The following is a 27,242-nucleotide window of genomic DNA, read 5'->3' as shown; positions in this document are numbered from 1 at the left end:
CTGGCTGTTGTTCTAGTGTTTAACGCCATTTTTCAGCACAAGATAGGCTATACAAGGTGGCCAGTATAACTGGTGGAGGAAGAACCCTGGAATACCCAGGGAAGAACCACCGACCCACGAGAAGCTACTTCCCATGTACCCACGCTAGCCGAGCCCTGGACTCGAACCCACGCAGACAGAGATGAAATGGCAGTGATCCGGAACGGTGAGCGCTTTAGACCACTCGGGGCCCCCGGAAGATCATCTGGTATTTTCATCATCTTTATTTCCAAGGATAATATAACGTTAAAATAAATTGGGTAGTTATCTCCGACTAGTTTTTTTCTCTTCACGTTTTCGATGAAAATGAAAACCGACATTTATATCTAAATCCAGACACACACACACACGCACACACACACACACACACACACACACACATATATATATATATATATATATATATATATATATATATATATATATATATATATATATATAGTGTGTGTGCGCGCGCGCACGCGCGAATGAAGTGCTTTGAAACTACTTCATTGTAAAACTGGCCATGCAAAAGAATACGTTATCTGATTGGAATGCAGAAAAATGACATTATCTCACGTAAATTCGTGGTTTTGTTTCCGTAACTGCAGTTTTGCATTGCTCAAAGTACATGCGAAACAACGAGATAGTGTTGTTTCGTTTTTTAAACAAGTGTTAATGTCACATGTTCTGAGTCATTCCTAATATATATATATATATGTGTGTGTGTGTGGACATATCAAAGAAAAGAAAGAAAAGAACGCGACGGTAACTATCTTCAACGAATATAACCTCGTCACAGATGACGCACACAGAAACTAGATATTTTGAAATAAAAAGCAATAAACTTAAGACGAGAATAGTGTTTCCTCTGGATACGACATAGAAATAAGTGCATACCACGAGTTTACGGCACTTGTGGCAGACATTTTCGTGTCACTGTGCCAAAGGCGTTCAGTGTCTGTCTTGTCTCCAAAGAATTAGTCAGCTGGAATCGGAACAATATCTCTCATAGGGTGAAAGCTATGTTTCATGCAGACATTCTTAGCTTTTTCTAACATGCCACAAAACACTAACGCACCTTTCTTCATAAAAAAGTCACGTAGATCACATGATGTTTGAAGGTCGAAGGGTGAGATCACATTTTATATTCAGATAAATCATCACTGGAAATATCTCAAGGCTATGTATAGGGTACATTGGCGGGGGGCAGTAATGCTCTTTCGTCAAATCTATTGCAACTATCCATGTTTCTGTACGTTTAGAAGTTTTTACTAAACAATTAGACTTAACTGCATCAGATTTCAATGTCTTCATCAGCTGTAAATATTCATGTGATTGCTAACCAGGGAGTCGCAGTAGCTCTGTTAGCAGAGCGTCGCACACGTAAGCTAAGGGTCGCGTGATCGATATCCACCCTGGCCAGCCAGGGGCTGCTGCCTCGGAGTGTCCTTTGAAAAAGCACTTAGCTACCGTTTCATCAGCATACCATAGCCAATAACGTCTTCAAAGTGCCTTTAAAACCAAATACTATTTTAGAGATTCAGCCTTAACAGAAACCTATACATGCATTCATTTTTTTTGTTTAGTTATTTCCTTACCATCCTTTATTAACATATAAACTATTAAATATATTAAACATCGAGGTATTACCTCGTGATCCGTACAATTGTTTCACTACCGTTTCGACAAACAGGTGACTGTAATACCAAGCCAAGTTTTGAAGGAACAAAGACATGAGTGTTGCATATTTTGAAAAATAAAATTGCAATCGTCATTAACAGGATCTATGTATTGTCTGGTCAAGTGGTCATCTTCACAATTTTAATCATTTCAATGTTCTTTCCACAGATGACACATACTCGTGGAGTAAAAATGTTTTCTCATCTTCTGTGAACACTATAGGTGTTTTTTTCTTCATTTGTTCATCTCAGTATACACGGTATTTCGGACCTTCTGCAAATTCTTGTACAAACACCTGAATGTAATCACTACCTTTGTATTCGCCTGGCTTTTAAGATTCGTGAACTGCGTTCATACACATGCATTAACTAAGGAAGTGTTTTTTTTCTCTTCTTTTTTCAGTCCAATATGTTGTGGTTGTTGTTGTAGGGTTTAACGTCATTTTTCAGCACAAGAGAGGCTATACATGGCGGCCAGTATAAATGGTAAAGGAAGCACCCGGGATAAACCGGGAAAGAACCATTGACCCACGAGAGGCTACTGGCAAGCTTTCTCACATAACCACATTAGTCACTCGAGCAGACAGAGGTGAGATTGCAATGATCCGTAACGGTGAGCGCTTAAAACCAGTCGGCACTCGGGGCCCCCAGTCCAGGATGTATATGTCTTATACATATTGCGATTATATTGCACCGGTGCACAGTATGGAGACTTCGAATATTTTTGAAGATATATTCATAATAACAACATACAGAGCTTTGAATTGTCGATGATAATACTTGAATTTTATAACTAATTCTTTTTCAGAAGCAATGGGAAAATACAAACATTGTTCACATGTGAGTAGTTTATTAATTTGGCTATAGGAACATCTATAAATCCTTTATTCCAATATAATGGTACCTACCATCTCTGTAGTTATTAGGATCACTTTATGTGAATATGATCAGCATATCAAGGTGTTTGACTTTCTCTGTCTCGGTTACTTTGTGAAGTTTAACGTAGTTTCTCTCCATACCAATGTCTGATACATTTATATCAAGTTCTTTTTCAAATCTGCCATAACATCAATTTTCTTTCAACAACTATTAAACCGATCTGACTACTTGTTCAAATTGCATGTGATGGTCAATGAGGACTTAGTTGGGAACATTTAAAATTGACTCAATAATTTATAAGAAGCATCTAATGTCAGTTTTTGGCTTCATTGATACTATCACTTTTAATTTTATCCCATTCTGGCAAATCTATATCACAGTTTCCACTGAGCAACTGATCCCTCCTCTAATTACAATGTTAAATGTTGAATCCTATAGAAAATACATTTTATAGGTTTGCTTATTATGTCCATATTTGTTATGTAAAATGTCAAATAAAAGTTCAATGACATCAATTCTTTCACCTCTGTTCATAATATCTATAGCTTTTGTCCTCTAGTAAAATTCCTGCACTGAATGTTGTCCACTTATTTTTCATAAGTCTGATCATTAAATGAAATGGATGTTTTACAGAACTATATGGTCTAATTGTCAAAATTATGATTTTCTTCAAGTAAGCTTCATTGCCACTGAAATTATGATCTTCTTCAAGTATGTTTCAATGCCACTGAAATATAAAACCTAATTTTGATTGCTACCACTTTCAAATCTGTACTCATTTATATTTTAAATGAATCTCACAATCTTTTTAATATTATGTTTACATTTTACTCAATCTACACTTCTAAATTAATGATAGTTGTTATACCAGATAAAATAGTCACTTCAGAAACTGAATGAAACTGAATATTTCAGGACTAAATTGAAACGAAAGTCAACTAAATACGGTCAAACTTGCCACAATTGATACAAGCTCTAACAATGTCTGTAGTTCCCTCACATCTAAAATTTCATTGTTTAAAAGAATAAAACAGTGCCTGACAAAGGAACCCAGAATTCTTTACTATAATGCTTATATACTTCTAATGATTGGCTACGGTTCAACAATATGGGGAAACTGTACTAGTTCCCAAGTGGACAGAATTCAAAAGCTGAACAAATGAGCAGCTCTGTTGTTTTTTGATTTCACATTATCAGACTTGTTCACAGAATTAAAATGGTTAAGAATTGACAAGACAATAAATTTTCTCAAAGCAGTTCTGGTTTTTAAAGGTATCAAATGGGATGTTCTAGAGTATATGACACGGTTATTCTACAAATCATCTTTTCCCTATAATCTAAGATAAAATTTCAACAACAATTTAGAATTACCAAAACCTCGCATTAAACAATTCAAAGAAGTTTACAGTATTCAGGAGCTAAAATACGGAACTCACTTCCTGCTCACATTTTGATCTGCTTGATTCAGTTAAATCCATTTAAAGAACGTGCATATGATGTGGTATTTCAAACCACCTTCGGGGGCCCCGAATGGCCGAGTGGTCTAAAGCGCTCTCTGTTACGGATCACTGCCATCTCACATCTGTCTACGTGGGTTCGAGTCTCGGATTCAGCCAATGTGGGTATGTGAGAAAGCTTGCCAGTAGCTTCTCGAGGGTCGGTGGTTCTTTCCGGGGATTTCCCGGGTTCTTCCTCCACCATTAATACTGGCCGCCATGTATAGCCTATCGTGTGCTGAAAAATGACGTTAAACCCTACAACAACAACAACAACAAACCACCTTCATGTAAATAAACTAGAAACAAGGTTGAGTTCTGGGATTTATCACAAGGCTACTCTTCAAATTTATCACTTGCTTGTTTTATATTAGCATATTTATAAAAGTATGTAAAAATGTCATGATATATATAAATTCTGTGTAAGAACATCTCTTTACTTTTGTACCCAATGTTAATTTATGTAAGTATAATAATGATGTAAACTTGACTTCATGCCACATTTTTGAATACTAGCCTAAAAGTATATCTAAAATGAAGTGATTATTAACTGTTATGTATACATGGAGATCTTGCTGAAAGTCATTTTTAAAACATAGTTACTGGAGAAATGAAACAAAAGTTTTTACATGTAGTTAAATCCTCCAACATTCATAATGTATTTAAGTATGTATTTGTAGATGTGGCTACTTGTAAATAGTTATTTTTATGAGAAAAACATATGCATTAAGATGTATCTATACATTTTTGTAGAGAGTCTCAAGGGAGATTAGTTGTATTTAACTGAGTTAAGCTCTTTAAATAAAGACATTCTTCTTATTATTATTATTATAACAGACATGCGAATATAAAGTACCCCTGTTTATAAAATAATATGTTGGGGAAAAAAAAGCATTTTAGTCTACCAGCACATTTCATTTCTATAGCAAAGACATATGTTCATAAAAGACAAAATTTTGCCATCCCATGTGTGTCTCAACTTATGTTACACTGTACATTAGAATTAAATCAGAGCCAGAATGCAAGTGATTTCTACTTAGCAAAGACAAGCATCAATGACATTTCATGTGATCACATGATGTATTACAGTAAAATATGTCTTAAAAGACCACTGCTATGTGAGACCTCCTGTCTTGAAAGACCATATTCTCCATGCACAGATTGATTGATTATATAGTTGGATGACCTGTTATGAGAGACCACCTGCCTTGAGAAATCATACTATTTTGGAATAAGGGGTGGTATTTCAAGGTTCTAATGTATTACACAGTGTGAAACTCAAATCTATGAGATAAAATAGCAATAGTTACTGTGAAAGATTTCTGATAGCCACCTTTGAGACTGGCTAAATTGACTGTTCTACCCTATGCTGCCACTGCATGGTGGTGGCAAATTCCTTATTTTCTATAGGCAATTGACTCTGAACTTACACATCAACATAAATGTTGAAATATCAGAATTTGAGATGGGTCAGAGGAAACTCAGACCAACAATGTAGGTGCTACTAACAATAACTCCAACAAGCTTCTTTTCATTACATAATCATCAAAGGTTGAAATAAAAGCTGACTGTCTTTTGATCTCAGTGATTTTGAGCAACTGCTTAATTCATCGTTTCAAGTCAGTGCCATACTAAGGGTAAATTGTGCCTGGCGTGACAGTGATGGTCCAAAGGGGTTTTGCTGGGCCAAAACCTCTGCCACTCACGAGTTTGACAACCCAAGACTTCAGGCGTCCAGGTAACTGCCCCCAACCACCCCCCTCCTAGTATGTTACTGTTTAAAGTGAACACCTGTTTTCATGCCTAATTATAGAAACTAACTGCCCTGACACAAAGTAATTTGTGTCTTTCACAATTACAGATAATCTGTCAATTAGAAATTTTATTTAGGGGCCATTTCAACTGATGAGATAAAAGTGTTTGCATGTGTAAGATCAACTGAGAGAGAGAATGTAAGAATGAGTGCATGTACATGGTGTAGTTTTCTTGATCTGACTGTGAGGTATTCAAATTATCAGATTGGTTTTATGAGACATTATATGACAAGCAAAGTCAGGTACTGATAAATGCAGTTAATTCTCTACAATAGAGAAGATAACACTTCATGTCATTGGCAAGCAAAAAGCCATGTAAGGATGCAGTATCCCAGGACAGAACTTGTTTTATTAAATTTTGTTATTTTTCTTTTTGGTAAACAGCTAAACTAAATACATGTAACTTTGTAATATACTATTACTGCTAATAATAATACATGTGAAATAATAATAATGAATAATATGCTAATGCTAATCGGTCCATAACACATGCATCTGTCATGAACCAAGTCTGAGAGCTGACCTGCCTTTAGAGGTCACCTGTATACAAAGGCCACTTTTGACCTTTTTCCAAAGATGGCTGCTCTAGACAGGTTTAACTGTACTTTTAATAGTATAACAATTCAAGCTGTTTATTATACCGCTATAGCTAGATCTCCTTCTGAAATCCATCCTGCCATTTTATTATACCGCTATAGCTAGATCTCCTTCTGAAATCCATCCTGCCACTTTATTATACTGCTATAGCTAGATCTTCTGAAATTCTTCCTGCCATTTCAATATGTTCAACATTCAGAATACACTAAGACCCGGGTACAATGTCAAGTCTGATAGAGCTTTTACGAAGGTCCATGTTTTTGACAATTTGTTTTCATTATACCGATTAAAAATTCATGTTAATACTTTCTGGTTGTGTCAACATACTCTCCATCAGGAGAGTCGTAGCCCTCTATAGGTGGTGTTGCTGTTGGACCATGCCATTCAAATGGCAGAGAATTGTTATCAATCTGCAAAACAGAAGAAATTTTTTTATTACAATTCGAGATAAATTCAATTAAATCAAGACATAAGAACAAAAAGTTTTACCAAATTCTAAATCTTAATATTGCCTCAAAGAAAGGACCGCACAAAATTGTTTGATAATATTAAAAATTTAAACAATTTGCCATCCTGTAAATCCATAAATCCACAAGATTTGTCACTCCTAGATTTTCTTGTGCAGTTTAGACACTGGGAATATATTTCAAACTACACCCACCATTTTGTTTATGAAAAGCAGATCCACATGTAATACAGTGGTATGGTTTATCATCTTTACATGCAAACTAAATATATCAAGGGGAAAAACTGGCATCCAGTTTAAACACTGGATACATGCATGTTAACTGTATGATATACAAAGTGAAAATTTTGTTTACAAATTCTTAATAAAAATCCTATCTACAAAGCAGTTACTTTATTACTCAGAAAATACTTACCAATTAGGTATTAGTAACTCATCAGTATTCTCAAATGCTGATCTCCTACATATGCCCTGTAAAGTGTTTCTTTTTTACATTTGGTTAAGATGGACTGGTTAGTTTACTTACAAGACATTTGTGTACCTAATGTTATGATGGTAGTTTAATATTACAGTGTGACCCCACCTTAACGTGCCCTGCGATAACGCGAATTCTGACATAACGTGGTTGTGGCATGGCTCCCGAAATTTCAAATATTCATTCGCACATGAATTTTTTTCTTCTTTAAAGTACATGAAATAGTGTATAAAAAATGTATTATCATTTTGGGAAGAGATCGTGTATTAATTCAAATATAATACAATCGTGGCATGGTTCCTGAAATTTTAAATACATGTATGTGTATTTTTCTCGTACGCAGAAAAATATTTTTTTAAAGTACATGATCATGTATGAATTAGAATATAATAAGATCGTGGCATGGCTTCTGAAATTTAACAATTTCACCAGGTTCTTGAAATCTTGCCCTGCCTTTGTTATATAGGATGATAATGGGGTCAAGCTGCTGACTTACAATGAATTAAACATTTTGAGTTTTAATTCCAAGAACTGGTCAGAATCCATTGTCTGTTATTGTAAATTTAATAACAATGTTTCCAAAAATCTAATTCAGCTTTATGATGATTGGTACAGTGATGGTAACAATTAAAACATTCTATTAACTCTTTAGATGTTACATCAGTTGTTTTTAATAGAATGATGGAAAATGATCATAAAATTTTGTGCATAATTATCTCTATCACCTGGTAACTGCCTCAATGAAGTCAATATCATATTAGATTTAACACATGATGGATACATGTTTCACTTTAATGTAACCTTTATCTGAAGCCATGTTGTCTTCTATTGCCCATATGATCACATCAAAGAGTGCTTTTATAATTCTAGTTTTAATAATAGGAGATAAAAATATAAGCTCCAATTGTATCTTTGAAATCGTGTCATGCATCAATAACTTGCCAACAACTGTGTATGAATTATCCAACTGCAAGTTGCCGATAACAGCAATTTTATCTGGCCCCTCTGATGAAAATGAACTCACATGTATTTTTCCACATGTTTTCCTGTCAATTCTGGGTGTGGTGGGTGATAACAGATATCATAGCTAATTACTAGAAACCAGATGATATTTAATTACTGCAGGAGATTATGATTATAGCGAATAAAAACTTTGAAGATAGTGCTTCACATGCTTAATTTATTTTTCTTCAGATAAATAGTAACATGATAATGGATGATTATTTTTATTTTATTTCAGTATAACTGACCACTTGGATTAAGTGGCTTGGATGAGCACCAGGAAAAAAAAAATCCTGCTGAAACAGGCATTGCACATTCAAGAGTAACCTTACAATTCAAAACTTTTTTCAAAGGACAAAATGGAAACTAAATACTATTCTTAAGTGGCATTTTATCCCAAACTGTTGTTTTCCTTATTGATTTTAAGTCAAATTCCCAATGATGTTTTGTTCTGTATCGATCATGTGTCAAGTTCCTGATGATTATGTTTTATTTTCATATTGATTATATGTCAAATTCCTGATGATGTTTTATTTCTGTAAAGATTATGTCAAGTTCCTGATGATGATATTTTATTTCCATACTGATTATATGTGAAGTTCGTGATGATGATGGAATGATTTATGGATAATACATTGATAACTGTAGGTACATTAATTTCATGCTATTTCATAAGATTCCCACAACAGTTTTCTTAATATAAGCATTAATATATTCTTAATATAAGCATTATCCTTGCTGCTTGCATATTAAAGGATGAAACTGCTGTAAAAATCTGTTTATTCTGGTGTCTTGCACTTAACTGGATCCTACAGTATTAGCAACAGTAGTGGTAATTTACAACTGTTTATTTTGGTGTCTTGCACTTAACTAGATCCTACAGTATTAGCAACAGTAGTGCTAATTTACACCTGTTTATTCTATTCTGGTGTCTTGCACTTAACTGGATCCTACAGTATTAGCAACAGTAGTGGTAATTTACAACTGTTTATTCTGGTGTCTTGCACTTAACTGGATCCTACAGTATTAGCAACAATAGTGGTAATTTACAACTGTTTATTTTGGTGTCTTGTACTTAACTGGATCCTGCAGTATTAGAAACAGTAGTGGTAATTTACAACTGTTTATTTTGGTGTCTTGTACTTAAAGCATCTTTGTTTTCTTTTGATTTGGATTTTAATTGTCAAGGATAGCTTAAAATGAAAAGCAGCTATAAAACTGTACTTCAAACTTTGCATTATATTATGTTGTTTTTATCATATATTATATTCTTGCTTTCTTTCTTTTCACATTTGTACTATCTGGTAAACTCCAAGACACATAACTAAGAGTTTCTATTTCTGTCCTGACAATTGTTTTAGGATGCAAATGGAGATAACCCTGTGCATTATCATCAGAATTTTGATGTTAGTGTAAAATCAACAAGCAATTAGGATACAACAGTAATTATGAACCATGACTGAATTGTTCTTTAACATTAATATGTAAATCAAAGGAAAGGTGGCCATGAATGTTGTCCTTTATTTCTCAATGTTCTTTATGTGCAGATGTTATTAAGACGGGTTATGCTATACTCTGCAAGAATCTTTCAACATTTTACAAAATTTAACTTGTATACCAATTATTTAAAAAAAATGGATCATTCCTTTAAAATCCAGGGTAGCTCATGCTAATCAAGTTTACATAAGAGTTGTAAATCTTTTCTTGCAATCAAGTACATTAATGTACACACATTAAACCTGTGACAATAAATGTTAATCACATGTAATGCACACAGATTAAACCTGTGACAATAAATGTCAATCAGATGTAATGCACACATATTAAACCTGTGACAATAAATGTTAATCACATGTAATGCACACATATTAAACCTGTGACAATAAATGTCAATCAGATGTAATGCACACAGTAAACTTGTGACAATAAATGTCAATCAGATGTAATGCACACATTAAACCTGTGACAATAAATGTTAATCACATGTAATGCACACATATTAAACCTGTGACAATAAATGTCAATCAGATGTAATGCACACATATTAAACCTGTGACAATAAATGTCAATCAGATGTAATGCACACACTAAGCCTGCGATAACAAATGCCATTCAGATGACAGTTCATTACTTACACAGTATATTGAGATTTCACTTGCAGACGTTTTTTTAAATTTTGTTTGTAAAGACTTACAAGTGTGTCAAGAACTATTGCCTCTTAATTGTTGAAAATGGGCCAGATCCTCAAAGGGAAGTAAATGGGGGAAACATGGGTTTAACTACCCATAATGATACTGTATAATAGGCAGACCTGGACCAAAACAGATGGCTACACATGTACAACAGAAGCATCAGGACAAAAATGGGTGACTACTCTTGTAGTCAACCTGATTAATTCTCGATAAAATCTACCAATATGGTGGCATAGGCTATCACACAGTATACTATGCTTTATCCATTGGTGGCATAAGCTAACACAGCATACTAACTTTTATCAAATGGTGGCATAGGCTAATACACAGCACACAAAGTTTTATCAAATGGTGTCATAGGCTAATGCACAGCATCTTAAATTTATCAAATGATGGCATCAGCTAACATACAGCAGACTAAGTTTTATCAAAACTTAGTTAACAATACAATTTCCATATATAATATTAAACTAATAAATGGATAATGGACTGATGAAAAGTAAATTATATTAACAAGATCATAAATGAAGGCTGATCAATTCAGGAACTATAAAGTCATCAGTAAGAATCACAATTATATGTTTAAACATCAACCTGTATGGCTTGCTGGTATAGTTCCTCGGATTCTGCTCTCAGCTCTCTCAGTGCTTTCTGTTGGGAAGTGATAACCTGGTGTACAGCATTCATATCATCAATAAACAGGCGCAATCGGTGCCTTGTCCAGTCCTTGTGCAACAGTGCCCTCTCTTCACTTTCTTCAAATGTAAGTTGTGTCCTCTCTCGTAGCAGCTCACTGAAATAAAACAATGTGTATATTCTCTAAACCAGATGGAGTAATTATCGTTTGCTGTATTTGTACATGAAAATATGAATGAGTTTTTTTAAAATAATACTGCATAACCTTTTCCCATAAAAATGCAATAACCTTTATATTATATACTCATTTTATTATTTTACCTAAGGTTTCATTATAAAAAAATACACAATAAGAAACAAGATAATTGAATTTATGCTGTATTAAAATATAAACATATAACTGCAGATTCATCAATGCTCAGTAACAATATCAATGGGCACAAAACTCCATCCAGTGAAATTGTAACTTCGTCACACACCTGACATCACTTTAAAAAAGAATTGTCAATTTGGTCTACTTATGAACGGATTTTGTGTTTTTTTGTAGATTCTACTCAATTCCTGATTATGGACTGGATTCAGCTCTGTCAATTCCACAAGAAGTACATGTGATATGAGCAGGGAGGGACGTATCATGACTCAGCTGCGTGTGTTTCTGTTCTGTCACTGAATGTTTGGAGTCATAATGTGGGAAAAATATGAACTCTTTCAATTACAATTATTAAAAAGACACAACGGAATACTATGTTCATTTCATTTTGATTGCAATAAGAAGAATGTTACTGCAGTTGAAAATGTATTTGAAATTAAAGTATAATTTCAAGGTGTGTAATAAAGTTTTAGAACCCATTACAAAGCTCATGTAATTCGGATTTGCAGAACTAACTAAGAAAGTACAGTCTGAGGAAATTCAGTTAAAGAAGACATGTTTATACCTTGTCACTTGTATGCTATCTGTAGGGACCTTAGCTATGCTGTGACATGTATGGTGTCTATCGCTAAATTAAATGCGAAACATTGTATAAAAAAAGTTAACATGGAATATTGCAAAGAAGCTGCTGCGTCCATTCAGCCTGTGTAAATAAGAATTCTGTCTTCTTGGCTTAGTGGCGCTGAGGCTCTTACTTTTCTATCAAAACATTCAGTTACATTTTTTCCTTGAATGTGGTATTTTCACTTTTAAAATGGTATGCCTCTGATAGATATGCGATAGTCCCTGCCCTCAATATGCATTTCTGTGTTATTTTTATATACCCAAGACAGCACTGGTTATAATCTGAACCCTTCCATTAATGATAAGTTACAAACATTTCTCCTAAATAACTGTTTAAATAATCAGAACAGTATTTTCAATTACTGCATCTCTCATGTTTGTTGTTGACATTGCAAATATCACGTTCATTCACGCACTTGTTCTTTTCTAAAACAGTGAACTCGTCTGCATTGTTCACTTTATCATCTCTACTTTCAAACAGATAAAATGGCTTTTTTAGTTCATCCCCAAACAAATCCAATAAACTAAAACCTAAAGTCTACTACATGAGTGTATGTGGTTTGTTTGCAAAGTAGTTCCTAATACACTGTACTATTTTTAGGCACATATGTCGTGCATGTACATATGCAGCATCAATGTGTTCAGAATTGAAGAATACTGCATGATTCTGAGAATGTTAATGGAGAAAAAAAGGAGTATATAATAATTCCTAATACACTGTACTATTTTTAGGCACATGTGTTGTGCATGTGCTTACAATATCAAGGTGTTCAGTATTGTAAAATACTGCACAATTCTGACGATATAAAGTTAATGGAGACAAAAATGAGTGTATAATAAATAATACTTTTTTCTGTTCCTTACATAATATGTCATTGTGTTATTTAAGAAAAGCACATTTTCTTGAAGACCATAAGGTGATATACATCTCATGTTAACTCAGAAAATGAACTTTCATTGTATATTAATTTTATTTTTGAATTATGTTTAGCAAATTAAAATCACACCTCATCTACATATGTGATTCACCTCAAGAAGAAATGTCAAGCAGCTTACATCAGCAATATACAAAACAGTGGGTTTGGGATGATACCTAATACATAATACAGTCAGTGGGTTTGGGATGCCCTAATACACAAAACAGACATAGTATTTGGGATGACCTAATACACAGTAAACTGGGTTTGGGATGCCCTAATACACAAAACAGACAGAGTATTTGGTATGCCCTAATACACAATACAGTGGGTCTGGGATGCCCTAACACACAATAAAGTGGGTTTGGAATGCCCTAATACACAATACAGTGGGTTTGGGATGACCTAATACACAATACAGTGGGTTTGGGATGACCTAATACACAATACAGTGGGTTTGGGATGACCTAATCTATTAAAATATATTACATTTAATTATATGTTACATGACCATATTAGCAAGTACTGTCAAGGAAGTGGCACCAGCTTTTCATATTGTTGACAAGACTGCAGTAAGGACATAACAAAGTAATGAAGAAAACAGTGTCAAGTTCAACATCATTTTTCAAGTAATTTCATCATCATAACAATTATACTGTTTTTAGCCATTGCTAAAAGTAACACCTATTTTGTTTGTCTTGCCATACGTTAAATGTTTGTACAACAATATGTTCTGAGGTTGCATGATGAGAAAATTAAATATCATAACAAGTGAAAAATATAAAAAAACAATAAGGTATAATATAATCAACATTTAAGCAGTAAATTTCTTTAATGACAAATTAGGTTCAAATTGAGATGCAAGTTGTATTGTTAAACTGATGTTGACATTTCTGCCTTGTTTGCATATGACCACAAACAAATGTTGGTCAATGCTGCATCAATAGTTATGATTGTGGACAAATGAATTGTTTATACTCAAGCCATACAAGTAACCCCATACTTTCAATAAATCACAAGTTTATTTGGTAAATGACAAGAAAACCAGGGTATGCATGTAAGGTCAAAAGGCCGATCATGCATGTTAAAGAGGCAATCATTATAACTCAGACTAGGAAAGACAAAAATGCATCCAAATGGTTTAGAAATATAAGGAGATGAAAAGGTTTCAACGAAAACCAAAGGAGATGAAAAGGTTTCAACTAAAACCTTTGTGTAATTATTCGGTCACTGTGACCATGACACAAGGTCAAAGAGACAAGTGAGCATGTCCCAAGCAGGGTTGTCTTACCTTTGTAATGACTCATTCCATGGTTTAAGAAATAGAAGCAAATGAGAAATACATTTAACAGAACCTTAAAGAAAATGTTTTCAGACTGTGCCTTTGACACCAAGCTAAATGTGGTCAGCCAGTATGTTGCCAAATGAATTGCCTTAGGCTCATAACGATTCATTCCATGCATGAACACAATAAGTCAACAGTATTAGGAAATAAATGCAAATTAAAGCCTTTAACCAATGCTTTTATACAAAGCTTCAATGACTGTCCTTGATCCAAAGGACAAAAAGAGCAACTTCACAGAATGAATGGTGTTAGCTTCATAATTATTCATGTTAAGTATGATGAGACCCTATCAAGGGGTTTCGGAAAATATATGCAAATGAAAAGTTTTGGAAATATATGCAAATGAAAACTTTTGGAAATATATACAAATGAAAACTTTGGAAATATATGCAAATGAAAACTTATGGAAATATATGCAAATGAAAAATTTTGGAAATATATGCAAATGAAAACTTTAACCAAAAACTTACCAAGCTATTATTGTCACCAATGCAAGTCATGTACAGCTTTCCCACTATAGTGCACTTTAAAGAAATTAACACATCCATGTGATAAACTTATCCAGCACTAAATTGATGCCTGTATTTTTCTATTATACCCTTGTATTGTCAATATATGACCCTTCCTGGGGCCCCGAGTGGCCGAGTGGTCTAAAGCGCTCTTCGTTACGGATCACTGCCATCTCACCTCTGTCTGCGGCGGTTCGAGTCTAAGATTCAGCCAATGTGGGCATGTGAGAAAGCTTGCCAGTAGCTTCTCGTGGGTCGGTGGTTCTTTCCGGGGTTTTCCGGGTTCTTCCTCCACCATTAATACTGGCCGCCATGTATAGCCTATCGTGCTGAAAAATGGCGTTAAACCCCACAACAACAACAAAAATATGACCCTTCCTAAACTCTACACAGAGGCATTTCTTCCTGCCCCTTGGACCCCCAACTTTAATTCCTACAAATATTATCAGGCACGTAATACTTGTGCAATGTCAATCGGTAACCAAGTGACTTTTGAAAAGTAGACTGTGTTGAATACTTACATATGCTTTTCTGCTTCATGCATGACTATTCAGATGCTAATAACTGAATACCTATCTAGTTTTCCTTTCAAATGAATGTAAAGACATCCAAGAATGTATGCTAATTGATTGCACTCTATGAACACGAGTCTATGTCAAGGAACTTTGAAACCCAAGTTGTATTTTCTGCTTGGTAATTAAAATCAATTATATTAACATTATGTTTGAAAATGCATGGGCAATATCTTGAATAAATACATTTTCACAGTTGACATCTGGTTTACACCTCAAAATTATAGCAGGAATGTAATGAGTAAGGATATAAACTAGGTTGAGTCTTAATTCAACCTAACACTCTTAACATCTTTTCTTCCTTAAGTAAAATAATGGCACATATTTTATATAAAGAAAGTAAGCTATTGTTTAAACATCAGAATGCCAATTTTACTTCTAATCAATTGACATATGCCAATGAAGATGAGGACAGCTCCAAGTTTAATGAATTAATTATTAATAATAATCTGCAAGCTACACAACTCATACATTTTAGAATTACAGTTGTATTCTTATCTCTTTGTTGGTAAAGCTAATCTGTTTCAAGTTAAATAGCAAAAAACATTCAGAAATCATTTTCTTTGACTTGCCTATCCATCAAAGAAACAAATAAGCACCTTAATGAAGTAAAATTCCAAAGAAACTCGACTTAGTTTACACGTTCTTGCTTTGTCAGACAATCAATAAAGATCTCACTAAATATGCTTGGTTTGTCAATCAATAAAGATGTCACCGAATGTACTTTCTTTGTCAGACAATCAATAAAATGGTCACTGAATAAGAGTGCTTTGTCAATCAAAAAAGGTGTCATTGAATAAGCTACTTGTAAACTGCCTGAGGGCCATAGCAGTCAAAGTCAGTTGGTTAAACAGGTGTACAGAATGACAAGTTTATGTTTTACTGAACAATAGTGCTGTACATTTTTTTAAAATCAGCTTCTCATTAAATGTATTAGAGTGCTTTCTAAAGTGTTTTTACATTTGTATGCATTAAATGTATTTGAGTGCTTCCTAAAGTGTTTTTACATTTGTATGCATTAAATGTATTTGAGTGCTTTCTAAAGTGTTTTTACATTTGTATGCATTAAATGTATTTGAGTGTTTTCTAAAGTGTTTTTACATTTGTATGCATTAAATGTATTAGAGTGCTTTCTAAAGTGTTTTTACATTTGTATGCATTAAATGTATTTGAGTGCTTTCTAAAGTGTTTTTACATTTGTATGCATTAAATGTATTTGAGTGCTTTCTAAAGTGGTTTTACATTTGTATGCATTAAATGTATTTGAGTGCTTTCTAAAGTGGTTTTACATTTGTATGCATTAAATGTATTTGAGTGCTTTCTAAAGTGTTTTTACATTTGTATGCATTAAATGTATTAGAGTGCTTTCTAAAGTGTTTTTACATTTGTATGCATTAAATGTATTTGAGTGCTTTCTAAAGTGTTTTTACATTTGTATGCATTAAATGTATTTGAGTGCTTTCTAAAGTGTTTTTACATTTGTATGCATTAAATGTATTTGAGTGCTTTCTAAAGTGGTTTTACATTTGTATGCATTAAATGTATTTGAGTGCTTTCTAAAGTGTTTTTATATTTGTATGCTTAGACAATATAATAATAACCATCCGTCGGCATTGTTTGAGTCTTAATCAGTACGTACTGTGACTGTCGATGATAGGTATTGATCTAGTTAAAGTCATCAGGACCTCAAAAACAAGCCCATTTAAGTTGCAAGAAAAATGGTGCATGAACCATGGACAGGCACAAAGCTGGGACACTCTAGCTTTAAATATCAGCATTGAATCTTAAATAGGTCGCATAAGAAAAGAGAGAAGTGTCCTCCCTTGTATTATTATATAGTACATGTAAGACAAGTAATTTGTAAGCAGCCATTCAAGCCCCTGTGATGATGAATAAACGCGCACATGACATGAGCCTCAAGCTGTAATTGTTATTCTGTGTTTCAATCTGAATTTGGAGTATTGGAGTACTTTTTTTTTGAGGGGGGTACCCCGTTGTTCATTTCATTACCCAAGTTATATTCAAAGGGAGGGTACCCAAGGCATCTTGACAGTATACTGTCTGATATCCCATGTGGACTAATTATCATCTGTATACAACCTAATATCCCACATGGATATGTTATCCGTATACTGTCTAATATTTCTCATGGACATGTTTTCATGTTTATACTCTGATATCCCTCATGGACATATTATCATCTGTATACTGTCTGATATCCCACATGGACATCTTTTCATCTGTATACTCTCTGATATCCCATGTAGACATGTTATAATATTTATACTGTCTGAAATCTCATGGAGGTATGTTATATGAATACTGCTTGATATTTTATGAGGGCATGTCACATGCATACTGTATGATATTCCATGGAAACATGTTATATTTATACTGTCTGATATCCCATGTGAACTCGCATTTTTGATGAGGCTGACTTGGCCACATACCAAAACAAATCCACCACCTAAGATGTCTGACAGTACATATGTGACAGAAAATTACACAAAATGTATCAGACCTGCCAGACTGGTGCATGAAAATATCACATACAAACATGAGCATACTCACTGAGCCCGTTGCCGAAGCTTGAAATTCCCTTCAATCTCTTCAATTGGTTTAAGAATTCTTCCCAGTCTCAGTTTTTGTTTCAACAGCTTCTCTATATTTTTCTTCTTTCTTGCAAGCCGAGCTGCTGCTACGGCTGGATCATCACGCTTTTTCTTCTTCATAGGTTCTGAACTGTATTAATGAATAAGTATAATTTTCTTTTTCTACCAAATTCTTTATGGTACACCATGTGTGTATATATATATGAGTGTAGGTTTTTTGTGTGAATGAGAGGCAATAACAGCAGTTTGAATAAAAATTGAAATCCATAGCTTTTCCAATGTTAAACTAGAAATATTTGCTAAATTGCAAATAAATGCTTTATTTTTATTTCTTCACCCTTGGTACTATACAAACTGTTTGGGGTCATTTCTCTGGACAACCCTAAACTTAAATAACCTGCACTGAGATTTGTTGTCTATGGTGTTTACTTTAAAAAAAGTAAATATAGCAGAACATCTCCTTATAACCACCTGTTAATCAACATCCCTTGCTGCATTAAGCAACCATTCTGAGTGTGTCACAAGCTACTTACAGTTATTTTATTCATCACTTAAGCAAGCCCATTTCTCAACAGAGACCATGACTTTGAGACCAAAAATATATGTATTAAGCACTCATTTCTCAACAACCACCATGACTGTGAGACCAAAAATCTATGTATTAAGCACTCATTTCTCAACAGAGACCATGACTTTGAGACCAAAAATCTATGTATTAAGCACTCATTTCTCAACAGAGACCATGACTTTGAGACCAAAAATCTATGTATTAAGCACTCATTTCTCAACAACCACCATGACTTTTGAACCAAAAATCTATGTATTAAGCACTCATTTCTCAACAGAGACCATGACTTTGAGACCAAAAATCTATGTATTAACCAACCACCATTGCTGACATTGTTTCATAATTCCTGCCGCTATTTAATCTGAGCACCTGAGTGTACATGTATGCATAGACTAAACAAAATAGAATAATAATACCTGACAATAATAAAAGTACAATTGTTGGAAAAATGGATTTTTGTTAGCATTTGTATTCTTTACTCAAATGCTATGATGATATCATGAAATGTGATATGATGCAGTGACATGCAAATGTATGAAGAAATGAATTTCTGAAGGAGTAAATTTAAAGGTACAAGACAAGAGAATGCAAGAATAATGAACAACTAAAGAAAGAGGAAGATAATGAAAGGAAGATAATATGAGATGGATGAATTATCTGTTTTTTTTGTATTTGTTTTTATTTTCTGACACCATCTGAGTTAAAATTCATTCAAGACTTTGTGGGAACATCTTGTGTCAACTGAAAATCATTATTTATCTGACACTATGTAATCTGTCAATGACTGTAATGGCAATATGTTAATAACAGCTGGGCTAATCTAATTAGCTTCCATCTTTTCAATGTAATCCCTTGGCTCCAGCATCCTGCATGGAGCTATTCTCCTACATCACTCTAGCTAATGAATGCATGACAGTCATTAGTGACCCATAGGTGCTGGATTTCTCATTGGACCTTTAGCCTCTGACCAACATGTCAGCTCTGACTATTTTAGCTAATGCCAATCAGCTATGACCACAAACAGGTTCCAGAACCATAATTGAATCTACTCATAAGCACTTGTTGTCAATTTGGGCAAAGAGTCATTGATCCTTTATGCTCAGTACTCCAAAAAGTCCCTGATCCTATAGGCTCAATATTGCTAAATAGTCCTTGATCCTATAGGCTCAATACTCCTAAAAACTCCTTAATCCTATAGACTCAATACTCCTTGACAGTCCTTGATCTTATAGGCTCAATACTCCTAAAAAGTCCTTGATCCTATAGGCTCAAGACCCCTAAATGGGTCTATACCCATTGTATCACTATACAAACTTCAGTAAAACCCATGCATCAACCTATCATTTTGGTCATCTGTATCTAGACAATCTGACAGAGGATGAGGGCTCCTTGATGCAGCCTAATAAAGAAGCTATCAGAAAACAAGTGGTTACCATTCAATCCTGTAAGAACATCAATCACTTGTTTTAATTTTTAAAGAAGTAATTGCAAATATTCAGGTTTATGGCACTGAATGAACTCTTGTCTATCAGAATCAATTAATACCTTTGAAAACCGATTGAAAACAAATCATCATTATTTAATTCATAAACTTACAAAGGTAAACATAATTGTATATTACTTCATTTCATATCCATGTAACCATATAAAGTCATCATATCTTCACACAGTTTCCTTATCACTAAAACCATACACTGTTTAATTGGAAGATCACTAGACCGGTAATCAGGGTTTAATTTGGAAGGGTGAAATACCATACATTCTCACTTATCAGTTGAGGAAAACTGCAAACAACAAAAATCCTGATGTGCTGTAGAATATCAGGATCTATGCTGTTTGATTCTACTGATTACTCCTAGCACTGAATAGGAAGAAAAATATTTATACAATTTTCATAGGCCAAAGATGGACATTCTTCCAGCTCTTTCTCATTACAGAAAGTTTAGATGGACATAAAATTCACAGAAAACTGGCCTAAAAAGTTCACTCTATTATAATAGGGACAGAATTCACTTGGCAGTAATGTATTAACATAAATTACCACAAGTCACCAACGTAAAATACGTACAGAAAAGTTGACATCACGGGTGATTCAAATATGTGTGGATACACTAAATTTCATCCTTGAAGGAACTTTCACTTGGCTATGAATTAGCTTTAAGTAAAAAGTTAATTGCTTGATGGAAGAATTGCTAGGTAGTGACTTAGCCTCACTTTAAGTGATGTATATGCTTTTCACCATTACAATGATCATAAAATAATTGATGCTATGCAGTAACGTAGCCTCACATAATGTGATATATGCACACTCAATAAATGCTATGCATTATATTTTCCTGACCTCTCATTATTATTTCTTAAAGTTAGTGGCAATAATTATATTCCTTGAATTTGTGATATAAAATGAAATTAAAACTGATATTCAGCAGTGCTGACTGTAGGAACTGCTACTAAGCAGTACAGACTGCAGGAACTGCTATCGAGTGCAGAATATATGAGCTGCTACTGAGCAGTATGAACTGTAGGAACTGCTACTTAGCAGTATGGATTGTAGGAGCTGCTATTGAGTACAAACTGTAGGAACTGCTACTGAGCAGTGCAGACTGTAGGAACTGTTACTTAGCAGTACAGACTGTAGGAACTGCTATTGAGTGCAGAATGTATGAGCTGCTACTGAGCAGTGCTGACTGTATGAACTGCTATTGAGCAGTGCAGACTGTAGGAACTGCTACTTAGCAGTATGAATTGTAGGAGCTGCTACTGAGTGCAAACTGTAGGAACTGCTACTGATCAGTGTGTGTGTGATTTGGATTTTACACATAGCTTTAACAATTTTTCAGTCATATCGCTATGATGTCTGCAGTGTGGCAGTTTATAGTGATGTCTAACACTGATGCATCATGTTGCTGACATGTAGCATGATATCCAACCCAGTCACATTATCCTGACACCAGTCCAACCAGTCCTAACACTAACCTCTTAATGCTGAGCACCAAGTGAGGCAGCTGTTAGTACCATTTTTATAAGTCTTTGGTATGACTCGGCAGGGGATCAAACCCATGACCTCCTGCATCCTGAGCAGTGCAGGTTGTTGGAACTGCTATTCAACAGTACAAATATTTAAATGCTCCTATTCAGCAGCACAGAGACCTAGTTAGAACTCTAAATAGTTTCTACTTATGAAGACACACTAATTATACTGAGATGATTTGAAATCAGTAATTACAAACAATTTTTAAGATGTTCTTAAATTAGTAACAACAGTTGTTGAGATGATTTGAAATCAATAATTACAAACAATTGTTAAGCTGACCTTAAATTAGTAACAACTGTTGTGGAGATGAATTGAAAGCAATAAGTACAAACAAATATTTTAATGAATTGAAATCAATAATTACAATAGGTTGTTCCAATCATATTCAGATGAACTTAAATCAATAATTACAAACAGTTATTCCAATTATATTTAGACAAACAGAAATAATTATTAAAACATCTTGTTCCAATTATATTGAGATGAATTGAAGACAATAATTACAAACACTTCTTGAGATGAATTAAAGTCAATAATTAAGTAGTTGTTCCAATTATATTTTAATAAATATTAATCAATAATTAAAATGAATAATCAATCAATAAATAAAATGAAACATTGATTTAAATCATAATTACAAACAGATGATGCAATCAATAATTACAAACAATTGTTTGTAGATACGATAGAATCTTCAAACGAAACTTGTAGTACTTACCACAATCAATTCTCTTTATTTCTGTCCACCTTTTAAATTTCTTCACAAAACAAAAGACACTGATGCCAATTACCAATCTCACACTGTCAGAAAAATGTTGACTAATGGCTCAGGCAGGAAGAAAGGTTTTGTCATTCAAATAAAATCATATAGTACTGAGTATGTCACTTTAGGTGAAATTTCTTAGTCAAAAATGATGCAAAGGGTGGAATGCACTCATGTACATTTAGGGTACATGTCAAGACCCAATAATATGGGACAAAGGGAAACAATTTGCATTCTATTGTTTTACACAAAGAAAAATGTCCATTAATTTAAAGGCCAAACCATACAGTCCTCAAATGCTTTCTGAACAATATGGTCAAATTCTACATTTGAAGTTTGTTTTTATTTATTTATTAACAGTGACCATATTTAATGGCAAGTTGGCACCATTAGTATAAACCTGAAAGGCATTCATGCCTGGATGCTTCCTCTTAAATTTGGTCAAATACTATTCATCAGTTTTTGAAAATAAGGTATTTAAAGGTGTTTATATTTTTAGTAATGGTAGCCATATTTGAACATGCATCACAAATCTGCCTGGTATTCATACCAGTATGCTCTCTGTTTGGTCCAGCAGTTTTAGAAAAAGTTTAAGGGAGCAATTTTGTTGATGTACACTCAGTGGACAATGTACAACAGACATACAAAGCTCATTTCATTGACACGCACTGGAGAACACACAATGGACATGTCATAAATTCATTTAGTCCTATGGTCAGGTGAATTAAAAATCATAATACGACAAATGTTGAGTAATCTGTATGGGTATTTCCATTCATTTAATCAATGCACAAAGGTATCAGGCAGGCATGGAATCCAGAATAAATCCAGAAAATCTTAAAACTATTATGACTGAAAAGTAAATTACCTTAGAATGTGCGAAGTCTGGAACAGGAGTGGTGCCCCTTGTGTATGGATGGCCCTGCACGCAGTCAATCCCTGCATCTTGTAACATCTCTGTAGACTCAATCTGATTTAAAAGGCAATATAGTTTTTAGCATTCAGTCAATAATTTAAATACTTACTATGGACACCAACAAACATGCCTGCCATTTCAAATTAATGATAGTTATATCAAACAAGAATATTTTTAAAAAATCCATGAGACTCTCGACCATCATGACTGGCAGATAAATTTCCTGGATTTGTTTACTCTAAGTTATATTCTGAACCTTCCTAACACATTGAATGTATTTCACCTCCAAACTGAAAAAATATCTGGTACCATTTATTTTTCTTTCAGAAGACCATGACTTTGAAAGTGAATCTAGTTCCCAAAATATCAAATATTGAATATTCAAAATTGAATTTGTTTCATCCTATTGTCAGTTACAGCTAAGTTTTATTAGTTAGGGCCATTCCATTTAAACATACACGATACTCGGGGAAGGCATTTTTAGAAAGATATATCCAAATGTACAAGTAATCTGAGTAATAAAACAGTTCATATAAATATAATACAAAATTGGAAATTGCATCTTCAGGTTGATACCCCAAACTGAAAGTGCCCTCTCTCGATCCAATGTAAGTTTTGAAGCCATTCACAAAACTGTCCAAGAATCCAAACCCCAAAAATTAGCATTATGTTCAAGTGAGGTCTAACCACTAATATGCAAATGTAGTCGCTATACTCAGGGTATTTTGAAAAATGCACTTTCAAAAAGTAATATTAACTTTTTGGGAAATTTTCATGGTCTCACTATTACATATTTATATTTTTTCATTGAAAAACCTAAGATATTATGCCAGAAGCTGTCCAAAATTTCAACTCTAAAATTAAATTGTCCTCAACAGTTTTTTCCTCAACAAAGGCAAATTTGCAAAAAATGTAAAATGTGGAAACACTTCTAATATAACGTAAACTAAATAATTCTTAAGGTATTCATAATTTTTGTTGTTGTTGTTGTTGTAGGGCTCAATGCCATTTTTCAGCACACGATAGGCTATACATGGCGGCCAGTATTAATGGTGGAGGAAGAACCTGGGAAAACACCGGAAAGAACAACCGACCCACGAGAAGTTACTGGCGAGCTTTCTCACATACCCACATTAGCCGAATCCTCGACTCGAACCCACGCAGACAGAGGTGAGATGGCAGTGATTTGTAACAGATAGCGCTTTAGACCACTCGGCCACTTGGAGCCCCCATAATTTTTGTAGAGGTAAGTAAAAAAAAAAGAGACATTTAAAACATGTATTAAAATTATTTCCTATATATACAGTAATTTCAGGTAAATCATCTCCTACTGTGCATTAGAAATCATATTGCTTTGATTTATTCGAAACAGAAGCATAATTCAGCAAATAAAAAAAAATGCATGTTACAATCCATTTTTTCAACGTCATGCATCCTTGTTCCTAAAAACTTAATGCTAAATTATGGACTGAGGCTATACTTAATGACACATGACACTTCATCAAGATGGTAAAAAGGGTCAAGTTGTGTTTATAACTGAGGTTGGCACTAAATACCACCAAAGTAGCAACCCAGAAGTTTATACCTCTGAAGATGGAGATTTGTTCTTTTAAAAGATATATCTGGTAACTGAAAAGTTTTGAAATTATTTTATGGTGTGCCAATTTTAGTTAAAAAAAAGATATACCTTTGACGTGCAACTTACTTTTGGGTCTGTAAGACTTGACGACACATACTGGAAATTTATTTTCTCAAAGAATTTCGAGAAATTATAACCTCACAATAAAGTTTAACTGTCTTTTATGTTGGAAATATCTTAAATGATGGGTAAAGACTAGTTCTGAACAGGAGCCAGATCTGGGACAGATATGTCCATGGTGCAGCCTTACTTTGGAACATCATATAGTCAGACATGACATTTTCTTCATGTCAAAACTTGTTATTTGCAAGATTCAAATAAAACAAAATGGATTTGTCTATTTTCTTCAATATGTTCACCATCAAATACATACATGATATACCAAAATTTGCTAGTTCCAGTCCATCCTTAGCAGTGACTGTGCGGCATCAAGATGGTCAGTCACTACTTCTGGCGTGTTGTCTGTCATTGCAACTTCTGCCCTGCATGGCAGTCTCATGCATTTAATAGAAAATTCAATTTCATGAAAGGAGCAACGGATATAATTTTTTTAAAATAGGTTACAAAGGTTTAAAATGTGGCTCTTTTTAAAAAATAAATGTGTGGAGTACTGTTTGGCCAATTAAGAAGTTAACATTTTACTCACACTGAAACATGCTACAATTATGAGGCCAGATATGCAAGATTTTGGGAATGTAATTTGCATAAATACCCAAAATTCCATGCAGAACATTATCACACAATCACAGAGACTGGTGCAAATAAAGACCTGTTTTGATCCTCGGGTCTACAATTAATTTCCAGAAGCATATTAAAGTTATCCCCACCTTGCTTGCTTGAGCAGAACTAAATGTAGTATCCATGGTGTGATAACCATTTTATTGACTATGAAATTCACATGTAGCCATTTAGAGAATTTTTTAGTCCTACAATGTAAGACATAGCACATGTTGGTTTTGTTTTAGTGCTATGTCTTACTATCCAAATAACAGCTTCGTATAGCATGTTCTGATGTTGTAGTAAGCATTTCAGGAATATCTCACACATTTGGCAGCATATATCAACACTATTCCACTAATTTATGTGTAATTAATACACTTACTGTGCTCTCTTTATCCTGGCTGAATGAAAATATGACACTAGCAAATGGACGCATTTTCATGTTCTGTTAACATACATTTAAATTTGTTGCAATGCGATGGTAGTCGAAGTATGCCTAAGTATGTTTAAGTACGTTCATGTGGTGGATATGTTTCTTGAATGAAACAAAACATTGCTTTACAGTTCTAATAGGCATAATATATTTGTATTTGTTTCCTTAAAGAATAATATTTCAACTTAACCCCATTTCGGCATTCCCCCCATTCATCACTTTCCAGTAAACTTAAATGTAGGCCAACAAATCTTGAAAACAGGTCCATTTCATTTGTGGGAATTTTAATTTATTAGAGAAAAAACATCAGGGTAAGTAAAGTCTGATAAAAACATCATAACTTTACTTTGTAGGAGAGCGGCATTATTCGTTGCCAGTTGTGTGTGATATTTCTGAAAATTTAGACTTTCGTTATACTGTTAGTCGACATAAAATACATGCTACACTGCGCCGTTATTTAGGCAGTAAGACCCATCACCCATCCAACCCCGAACAAAAATATCGGGTGATGTTTCTTATGTTGTAAGGCTATGAATTTTTTTATCTGCGAAAACACATGACGCTAAAAAAAATGAAGAAATAAAATATGGGAGACATTCGCAAAGATCCTGTGTTTAGACACGTTTCCTCGATAAGTTTTACACTTTATCCGTAATAAATTGATTGAGAAATTACATTAAAATTAAAAAGTTATTCAGTGTACAAAACGACAGATCGAAACAAGAAAAAGTGACTGAAGCGATGTGGGGACATTGTACTCGAAAAACCATTGCACATGACCAGCTACAGCTGCCAGCAATCTCTTACTAGTCTGCTGCAGGCTCGTGCGTTCTTTAAGACATACAAATTATAAAGAATCAAACGTATATAATAAACTAAAGCTATAAAAATAAAACCTTGTGATTTGCAAAACAACTTCGGCTAAGAAGGCAGCCATCTTATTTATTTATAAACCAATAGTAA

General features: G+C 34.0%; 1 protein-coding gene and 1 long non-coding RNA gene across 4 annotated transcripts; one reads left to right on the top strand and one right to left on the bottom strand.

Moving 5' to 3' along the window:
• The first annotated feature begins 546 nt into the window (after nucleotides 1-546).
• Nucleotides 547-16,957, top strand: LOC149796053 (uncharacterized). The gene is made up of 3 exons (XR_016422482.1): nucleotides 547-1,034; nucleotides 8,668-8,751; nucleotides 11,805-16,957. It is a non-coding gene; the product is annotated as an uncharacterized LOC149796053 (long non-coding RNA).
• Nucleotides 6,219-27,242, bottom strand: LOC149796052 (large ribosomal subunit protein mL40-like). Of its 3 annotated transcripts, XM_089965973.1 has the most exons (6): nucleotides 25,500-27,149; nucleotides 24,616-24,706; nucleotides 23,440-23,541; nucleotides 18,166-18,336; nucleotides 11,216-11,414; nucleotides 6,219-6,896 (listed from the first exon to the last, which is right to left on the bottom strand). In XM_089965973.1, the coding sequence occupies exons 3-6, from the start codon at nucleotides 23,514-23,516 to the stop codon at nucleotides 6,786-6,788; spliced, it is 558 nt and encodes a 185-aa protein (XP_089822099.1). In that variant the 5' UTR covers nucleotides 23,517-23,541; nucleotides 24,616-24,706; nucleotides 25,500-27,149; the 3' UTR covers nucleotides 6,219-6,785. The 3 variants fall into 3 exon arrangements, with proteins under 3 accessions (XP_089822099.1, XP_089822098.1, XP_089822100.1); XM_089965972.1 differs by lacking the exons at nucleotides 24,616-24,706; nucleotides 25,500-27,149 and adding an exon at nucleotides 27,176-27,242; XM_089965974.1 differs by lacking the exon at nucleotides 24,616-24,706.

The sequence above is a fragment of the Sinohyriopsis cumingii genome, chromosome 7 (assembly GCF_028554795.1).
Source record: "Sinohyriopsis cumingii isolate HCF-2022 chromosome 7, ASM2855479v2, whole genome shotgun sequence".
Taxonomy (NCBI): Eukaryota; Metazoa; Mollusca; class Bivalvia; order Unionida; family Unionidae; genus Sinohyriopsis; species Sinohyriopsis cumingii.
This window is presented reverse-complemented; position numbering and strand designations above follow the sequence as displayed.